Source organism: Trematomus bernacchii, unplaced genomic scaffold (assembly GCF_902827165.1).
Source record: "Trematomus bernacchii unplaced genomic scaffold, fTreBer1.1, whole genome shotgun sequence".
Classification (NCBI taxonomy): domain Eukaryota; kingdom Metazoa; phylum Chordata; class Actinopteri; order Perciformes; family Nototheniidae; genus Trematomus; species Trematomus bernacchii.
This window is the reverse complement of record NW_022987811.1, coordinates 67,501-77,500: the sequence shown is the minus strand read 5'-3', so window position 1 is coordinate 77,500 and position 10,000 is coordinate 67,501. Positions and strand designations below refer to the sequence as shown.

Below are 10,000 nucleotides of genomic sequence, written 5' to 3'. Positions count from 1 at the left end.
TTCCCCATTGATTTAGACGTACTATAACTTTTCCCCATTGATTTAGACGTACTATGACTTTTCCCCATTGATTTAGACGTACTATGACTTTTCCCATTGATTTAGACATACTATGACTTTTCCCCATTGATTTAGACATACTATGACTTTTCCCCATTGATTTAGACATACTATGACTTTTCCCCATTGATTTAGACATACTATGACTTTTCCCATTGATTTAGACATACTATGACTTTTCCCCATTGATTTAGACATACTATGACTTTTCCCATTGATTTAGACATACTATGACTTTTCCCATTGATTTAGACATACTATGACTTTTCCCCATTGATTTAGACGTACTATGACTTTTCCCCATTGATTTAGACATACTATGACTTTTCCCCATTGATTTAGACATACTATGACTTTTCCCCATTGATTTAGACGTACTATGACTTTTCCCCATTGATTTAGACATACTATGACTTTTCCCCATTGATTTAGACGTACTATGACTTTTCCCCATTGATTTAGACATACTATGACTTTTCCCATTGATTTAGACATACTATGACTTTTCCCCATTGATTTAGACGTACTATGACTTTTCCCCATTGATTTAGACGTACTACGACTTTTCCCATTGATTTAGACATACTACGACTTTTCCCCATTGATTTAGACATACTATGACAAGATTTTCTACATAATATACTTGGACTTTTTTTGATATTTTTGACATTCTATACTATGACTCTATTTTGAGAGACTTATATTTTCTACATACGACTTTTTCCCGATTTTTTCGACATACCATACTTCGACTTTTTTTTATATATTCGACATGCTATACCATGACTTTTTGTTTTATTCAAAAGGTTCGACATATACCATGACTTTATTCCGATATTTTCGACATGCTATACTTTGACTTTATTCCGATATTTTCGACATGCTATACTTTGACTTTATTCCGATATTTTCGACATGCTATACTTTGACTTTATTCCGATATTTTCGACATTCTATTACTTTTTTAAGATTTCTTCGACATACGATGACTTTTTTAAGATTTCTTCGACATACGATGACTTTTTTAAGATTTCTTCGACATACGATGACTTTTTTAAGATTTCTTCGACATACTATGACTTTTTTAAGATTTCTTCGACATTCTATTACTTTTTTAAGATTTCTTCGACATACTATGACTTTTTTAAGATTTCTTCAACATACGATGACTTTTTTAAGATTTCTTCGACATACGATGACTTTTTTAAGATTTCTTCGACATACGATGACTTTTTTAAGATTTCTTCGACATACGATGACTTTTTTTAAGATTTCTTCGACATACGATGACTTTTTTAAGATTTCTTCGACATACGATGACTTTTTTAAGATTTCTTCGACATACGATGACTTTTTTAAGATTTCTTCGACATACGATGACTTTTTTAAGATTTCTTCGACATACGATGACTTTTTTAAGATTTCTTCGACATACGAAGACTTTTTTAAGATTTCTTCGACATACGATGACTTTTTTAAGATTTCTTCGACATACGATGACTTTTTTTAAGATTTCTTCGACATACGATGACTTTTTTAAGATTTCTTCGACATACTATGACTTTTTTAAGATTTTTTCGACATACTTTGACTTTATTACGATATTTTCGACATACTATACTATGACTTTTCTAAGATTTTTTCGACATACTATCCTTTTTATCAATATTTTCGACATACTATGTTTTTTTTCAATATTTCCGACTATGACTTTTTTAGATATTTTCGACGCTATACTATGACTTTTCCCCAAAATTTTCGACATACTATACTATGGATTTTTTCAGATATTTTCGACATACTATAACTTTTCTTCCATATTTTCAACATACTATACCATGACTTTTTTTAATGTATTTTCGACATACTATACTATGACTTTTTTCCCAAATGTTCGACATACTATACCATGACTTTTATTTTATATTTTTGACACACTATACTATGACGTTTTTCTGATATTTTCGACATGCTATGACTTTTTTCCCAATATCTTTGACATACTATACTATGACTCGTTTATTTACGTGGTCTCTCGCTGCTTTATGTTCCGGATGTTTTACAGTAACTGTGTCTCTATGAAATGTCTCCTATATCTCTGTGAAATGTCCCCTGTGTCTCTGTGAAATGTCTCCTATATCTCTGTGAAATGTGTCCTGTGTCTCTATGAAATGTCTCCTATATCTCTATGAAATGTCTCCTATATCTCTGTGAAATGTCTCCTATATCTCTGTGAAATGTCCCCTTTCTCTCTGTCTCTCTGTCTCTCTGTGTCTCTCTGTCTCTGCTCACCTCTGCTCTGTAGTTCGGAGGTCAGCTGTCTCTCCAGACTCTCTCTCATCTCTCTCTCTCTGTAGAGCTCCATCTTCAGCTCTCGTTTCTCCGCCTGGATCTGTTTGTCCTGAACCCGGGCGTTCTCCACGGCCACCTTCAGAAGACCCTGAGGAACACGTGAGGAAGAGGAAGAGGATGAAGAACAACACTATAAGGACTTTAGTTGACCTAAATGTCAAATTATAAGCAGCAGGAATGAAACATTTTGATTAAAAAAAGGTCTTCGATTTGACTTTATTCTGTTTCACCACTTTGTCTGGATATGTGTGACAACTGCAGTTCAGTAACAGTAAATAATACGCTCTACATTACCTACAGTTTTGTGGTGCTATTGGACTATTATATATTTTCAATAATACTACTACAGTTTAAAATGGTAGGTATCAACAAACCTTGATATTAATATTAAGAATATACAAAAATGTACTTGTAAAATCTTATATATTTCACTTTTTGCCGCTGCCTTTTATTTTATTTGAGCTTGTATTCATTTGTTTTATCTCGTCTTTTAAAGGACTGTTTGTCCATGTATTTAATCTTAATTTTAAGTTTTCTTTTGCCCTTTATTTAAAGTCTTAATGTCTTCTTTTAATTGCCTTGTTTATATTAAACTTACCTTTCCTAGTTCTTATTTGGATTTCAATGTTATTTTTATTGTTGCTTTTCACAATTTTCAAACATTCTTCTTTACTGCACTTTTGTTGGTTAAATAGACAAATTTCACACATTTAGTATTTTACATTTCTATTTTCAATCATGATTCTTAAGTAGAAGAATTGTGAAAGTCATGCACCGTGATCCAGAGACATGCTTGTTTGTGAAAATGGCAATAAAACGTGATTCTGGACCGGGTTGTCTCACTTTCTTTACTAGACATTATCGATAATGTCTTGTAATCTTTAAAGGTCCCCTATTATACTGTTTTTCATCAATATATTATAGGTCTCAGATATATCCAGAACATGTCTCCGATTGGCTGAAACACCAAACAGATCATTGCAGCATCCCATAATCCCCTCTGTTTCAGCCCTGTTTCCAAAGTGCTGATTCTCTGTCTGTTACTTTAGATGAAAATAAGGAGCCCCTCCCCACGCCCCTCTGAGAGAGATTTGGTTACAAAGAACTCAATGGTGCTCTAGGAGGAGATTCAGGTGATAAGGGGGGGGGGGGGTTACCTTGGTTGGTGATTGGCTAATGGTTACACAAGACAACACATCGTTATGACATCATAAAGTGGCCAAAATCTGATCAGCTCATTTTCAGACAGGTTTTTATAGAAATGGATCAGGACAAAAAGAGAGAGAATCTTTGTTCCTGAAACTTTCAGAGTCTCTTTACACAGAGGGGACACATGCTGATGAAGAAGAGACATGAAGAAGAGGGGACACATGTTGATGAAGAAGAGACATGGAGAAGAGGGGACACATGTTGATGAAGAAGAGACATGGAGAAGAGGGGACACATGTTGATGATGAAGAGACATGAAGAAGAGGGGACACATGTTGATGTAGAAGAGACATGAAGAAGAGGGGACACGTGTTGATGTAGAAGAGACATGAAGAAGAGGGGACACATGTTGATGAAGAAGAGACATGAAGAAGAGGGGACACATGTTGATGTAGAAGAGACATGAAGAAGAGGGGACACATGTTGATGTAGAAGAGACATGAAGAAGAGGGGACACATGTTGATGTAGAAGAGACATGAAGAAGAGGGGACACATGTTGATGTAGAAGAGACATGAAGAAGAGGGGACACATGTTGATGTAGAAGAGACATGAAGAAGAGGGGACACATGTTGATGCAGAAGAGACATGAAGAAGAGGGGACACATGTTGATGTAGAAGAGACATGAAGAAGAGGGGACACATGTTGATGTAGAAGAGACATGAAGAAGAGGGGACACATGTTGATGCAGAAGAGACATGAAGAAGTGGATTTTTGCATAATAAGTGACCTTTAAATAAAGAGTGTAAAGTACCTGTATGTTGGTGAGCAGGGTCTCCACTGACGAGAGGCCGTCAGCGAACAGGAAGGGAGCGGGGAACCCGGGGGGGAGCGCCGGCCCCAGAGAGGACTCTTCTGAGGGGGGAGAACAGAGTAAGGGTTAGGTTTTGGGGAGAATAGATGACATATTTACCTTTTTTAATGGTGACATAATAAGAAAAACATTTCTATTAGTATGTATGACGTTTTTGTACATACTATATTTATTTTTGTACATACAATACTATTACTTTTGTTGACATACTATACTATTAAGATGTTTTAAGTACTATACTATTACTTTTTGTTTACATACTACACTATTACATTTTTTTTTGTATGCCATTTTGTATTCATCATACCATATACTATGACATTTTTATGACATAGTATAGTATGCATTAAAAAGAAAATGTTACGAAAAGGTGGTTACAAATATAATATACTTTACTTTTTTGTAAATTTGTTCACAATCCAACACATTTTGAAGTGAATAAATGTAATACATATATTCTTTAATACTCAATAGTATGTGTGTGTGTTTAAATAAATAAATACATGTTTGAGATGTTTCCATCAGCGATATATCGTCACGAGCTCCGGGCGACGTTTATGAAATGTTGATGTTTACTAAGGTATAAAAGGCAACGAAGCAACATCAGAGAAATCAATTACTCTAAACATACACACACACACACACACACACGCACACACACACACACACACACACACACACACACATACACACACACACACACACGGGTCGTTAGTATTCAGACAATCATGTGTGGTACTAATTGGCAAGGATTAAAGACATCCTTGATTTGCGTGTGTCAATGCGTGTATGTATGTGTGAGTGTGTGTGTGTGTGTGTGTGTGTGTGTGTGTTAATCGTGAGTGCGTCACAGTGTCTGATCAGCCCTTAATGCCTAACAAACTGACAACTGGGTTAACTCTGCTGTGAAATTAACGCTGATTAAGATGCACTTTAACACACACACACACACACACACTCTATCCCCTATCTGCCACTTCATCCATACATCCCTCTGCTCCACCTCTCCTCTCATATCTTTCTTCATCACTTCTTCCTCTCATCTTCAACCTTACAACTTTGTTCTTTCCCAATTTCCACATCTTCATTTTCTTCCTCTTTTTCCATCATGTTTCTCTTCCTGTCCTTGTTCATGATTAACCTGTTCTCCCCGAATCATTACAACATGTTCTGTCTTTCCGTTTCTTTATTTAAAGGGGTCCTAATATGCTCAAAGTATACAATACATATAATACAAACACTCTTAGGCTAAGGCTCTTCACTGTCCCAGAGAAAATAGATGATATGAAGGTTGCTTAAAGCATAAGAAGTGAAAGCATATCAGTACGAACATAAAGATAGCCCAATTTGTAGTAATATTGAGGAAAATGTCTTCATGGGAGGACAATCAGGGAATGCTCAGTATAGAAAAGTGTGTGTTGGATTTCCACAGGCACAATAATTGATAAAGGACACTTGCATAAGGCTGCAAACATTCTTTTCGAAGGTTTCTCAGACGTTTTTTTGCTGTCTTTTATTCATCCTCTGTAGAAGTCTCTTCGCACATCATTTAGACATCCTTTAAAGGTGGGGTAGGTACGTTTGAGAAACCGGCTCGAGATACACTTTTTGTTATATTCCATGGAATGCTCTTAACATCCCGATAGCAATGAATATCTGAAGTGCTTTGACAAAAAATCCATAAGAAAATATCATCTGTGGAAGCCGTAGTACTGTAAAAAGCACGACCAATCATCTGAGCCGGCCCGGCTAAAATAACTGGATGGCCTACCTGCCTGTCAGCCTTCCATCTGTGCACAAACTTATCTCGTGCCCTCATTGGTCATGTGCGCGTTCGTGTGTGTTGGAGGAGGGGCTCTGTAAGGAAGTGGCAGATTTTCTCCGGTTGTGTATTTTCAAATTCTAGCGATCTCGAGCCGGTTTCTCAAACTTACCTACCCCACCTTTAATATTGAAAAAAATCGTAGATAAGCAGCTTTTTCTGACACAAGTCTCTATGCTGTAAAGGTTTTAACACTTATGTCAAACATGTCAAATAATTGATTTGATAGCTTTGTTAATAAATAGTCTTTAAGTCACACTCTACAGGCTGGTCTGTCCGCCATCAGGACACCGTATCCTGCCATATTTTACTCCGAATAATAAGTTAACTTGGCCCTTTTTGATTTCATTGTTTCACTTGACGTGTGTGTTGGATTTCCATGAGCACAGGACTGGATATGGTAGACTTGGCTGATGCTGTAAGGGGGATCTTTCTCACCTTTTTCAGATGTTTTTTGCCGTCTTTCTTTCGTCTCTTTCAAAGTGAGTTCGCTCAACTTTCTCTAAGACCACAGAGAGCCTAAGGAGACGACTCCTATCTACTCTTTACAATATTTAAGGGTTTAATATTCCTTTAAAGTCCACTCTCTTAAGAGCAGCAGATTCCTGTATTGATTTGAAAGAGCTGAACAGGATGAACAGAGAGGTGAAGAATTAAAACAGAGTGTGTTATAAGAATGGAAAACACACTCCGAGTGTGTGTGTGTGTGAGGGAGGAGAGGCCTTGCATGCTTTTAGTGTGTGACCTCTTGACCCCTTTTAGCCATGCCTCCTTCACTTAGCCTCCCCTCCTCCCCCATCTATCTCCCTCTATCTCTGCCTCCTCACTCCTCATCCTCTGATTGATGGCTCAGAGACAGGTGATCAATAGGAGGGGCCGAACATCCTGACGTGTGTGTGTGTGCGTGTGTGTGTGTGTGTGTGTGTGTGTGTGTGTGTGTGTGTGTGTGTGTGTGTGTGTGTGTGTGTGTGTGTGTGTGTGTGTGTGTGTGTGTGTGTGTGTGTGTGTGTGTGTGTGTGTGTGTAAATACAGTAGATGAGGAAAGCCCTCTAAGTGAGGACAATTTGTCAGTTGTCAAAACCAAATGGGTGAGGGTTTAGATTAAGGTGGGTAATGGAATATCTTCACTTATATAAGAGTGTGTGTGACAGTGTGTGTGTCTGTGTGTGTGTGTTTGTGTCTATGTGTGTGGTCCAACCTTTGTCCTTTGTTATTTTCTTGATGGGTGCAGCAGGGTTGGTCAGCGCAACATCTGCATCAGCTGACACCAATCCTGTTGAGAGGAAAAGGCACAGTGAGTGTGTGTGTGAGTGTGTGTGTGTGTGAGTGTGTGTGTGCTTAAACACACAGTATGTCTGCATGTATGTTGTGTCTGCAGAGGCATGTGTATCTGTGGGTGTGACTTGTTTGTTTAAATTGTAGATGACATGCAAGGTGTGTACACATAAGTAGAAAATATTCAGTTTTATATTTTCTCCATTGATAATTTTTCATGCAAAAAATCTCAGAAAATATGATAAAAAAGTAAAGAAATAAAAGGTTCTTAAATGTTTTGTCTGACCACCAACATAATAGTTTAACATAATATATAAAAGAGTAAATTCAAGAGAAAATAGAATCATTTAAGATGCTAAAACTAGTAAATATTTACCACTTGTGCATTAAAACGTGCCCTTATCCAAACAGTTGCTGGAAGAATTTTCAACCCACTTATCCTTGCAGCTTTACCCAGTATATGTGTCATACTGGTGTGTGTGTGTGTGTGTGTGTGTGTGTGTGTGTGTGTGTGTGTGTGTGTGTGTGTGTGTGTGTGTGTGTGTGTGTGTGTGTGTGTGTGTGTGTGTGTGTACCCAGTCTTTCGGGCGAGCTGGAGGCCGAGCTGCTGGGCTGCGACTGCAGAGGAGTGTTCGTCTCATCGACAGACGGAGAGAGAGAGGGACTGTCACACACTCTCTCCTGCAGAGAGGGGGAGAAAGAGAGGGGTGAGATATGGAGGGGTGAGATATGAAGAGGTTGAGGTGTGAAAGAGTGCATTGATGTGAAGATCTGAAGTAAATCATTAGAGGTTTCTATGGGTTACCATGGATTTAAGAGACACTGCAATGTTGAAGATTTACTGTTGGGTAGTTTAATATGCAGCAGTGTATCGTATTCTATGAGATTTTTTTTTACCTTATAGAAAGATTTTCAAAATGTTTGGACATTGACATCTTTTGCATAATTATACTTCATTATTTCCTTTTGTTCTGACCATTATTTTAATTTTAATTTTTTACATGTTTCTTTGGAAAATTCTCACATTCATTCAAAAACTTTTCACATAACTATCCGAGTTTTTTTTACATATTTTCGGACCATTTAAAGAAAATCTAAATATTTTTCCGGAACATTTTCACATATTTTGGGGATTTTTGTTCATATACTTTAGGCTATTTCTTTTAAACTTCTTATACATATTTATTCATATTTATTATTCACATAAATACATGTTGTTGTGTGTATTTATCACTTAAAATTAACTGCCTTTTGCAATGTCACTGAAGTTGAATTTAATCTAAAAGTTATTTGTTCGAGGCGTTCCACAGGGATCATATTTGGATCCTCTTTGGTTTTCATTTAAACTTTTTTTCAGAGTCCGTAAAAACGTGTGTGTGTGTGTCTCACCTTGATGACGGGCGCCCGGTGTACGTGAGTGTGTATCTGCTGCGCGGCGGCGGCCATGTTGGCGATGGTGTTGAGGTGGTTCATCTGGGACATCGCCATGGCAACAGATGCAGGGGGCAGGCCCATGGGAAGCAGCGGGTGAGGCATCATCATGAAGGGGAGGTCCAACCCTGAGAGAGGGAAATTAACTTTATATAAAGGGAAATACATTGAATTAAATAAGGGTAGAGAGAAACACATTAACGTCACATTGTCATTATTTGATTAGGTGTTTTAATGTCAAATTGTTTCCATTTTGTCCACATTTGATCGTTGTTTTACCGTCAGTTGAAAGTATGTTTGACATTTTCGCTTAAAATAAAAAACGTGTAAAGAATGGGCTGGAAAACACAATTTCTCCTGTTATAATTCAATGTTTCAATTTGAAGCTTCACATTAAAAAAAGCATTTGGATAAGTGTTTATTTTGGTTTATATTCATGTCTTTTGTGTAGACTGTGCAAACTGTCACTTTTAACATGTTTTATTCATTTAATTGATTATTGTATTACATGTAGCAAAGACTTCTTAAAAGCAAGTATTAATACTGAGTGGGTTTTTCTTGTTTAATTGATTTTGCTTCCAGTAAAAAGCCTCCTTGACTTGTTGCAAGATTTAACTCTTTCAGGGGTTTTTTTAAGCGTTTAATCATTTTCACATTTTTTTTGTACAGACTGTGAAACGCAGCCTGTGTGAGAGTCGGTCTGAACTCCCGTTGAACTTCACCCTGAGCCGAGAGAGGCAGAGGTGTCAGAGTCTGGATAATAAAAGGTGGCGAAGAAGAGGAGGAGGAGGAGAAGGAGAAGGAGAAGGAGGAGGTCAGAGGGTTAAAGGGTGACGAGGCGGAGGAGAGAGGTCAGCTTTTGTTTGGATTTCATTTCTCTTTCATTTCCTGTCTGTTTTTAAAAGACTTTCTTTATCCTTCATTCGTTCCTTACCTCTTTTTATTCCTATTTTTATTTAAAATCCTTTTCCCAATTATCGTAATGCTTTAGTTTCTAGCTTTGCCCTTTAGTTAAATAGTTCAAAGGGTGATGAGGC

General features: G+C 37.2%; 1 protein-coding gene across 1 annotated transcript in view; it reads right to left on the bottom strand.

Moving 5' to 3' along the window:
- The window catches only part of dacha (dachshund a), a gene marked incomplete at its 5' end in the record, with an annotated part of 86,490 nt that overhangs the window by 8,993 nt on the left and 67,497 nt on the right, over positions 1 to 10,000 (bottom strand). The window contains 5 exons of the mRNA XM_034150909.1: positions 2,353 to 2,500; positions 4,376 to 4,476; positions 7,456 to 7,530; positions 8,108 to 8,213; positions 8,922 to 9,091. Of these exons, the coding sequence (XP_034006800.1) occupies positions 2,353 to 2,500; positions 4,376 to 4,476; positions 7,456 to 7,530; positions 8,108 to 8,213; positions 8,922 to 9,091 (600 nt within the window). The remainder of the gene's footprint in view (positions 1 to 2,352; positions 2,501 to 4,375; positions 4,477 to 7,455; positions 7,531 to 8,107; positions 8,214 to 8,921; positions 9,092 to 10,000) is intronic.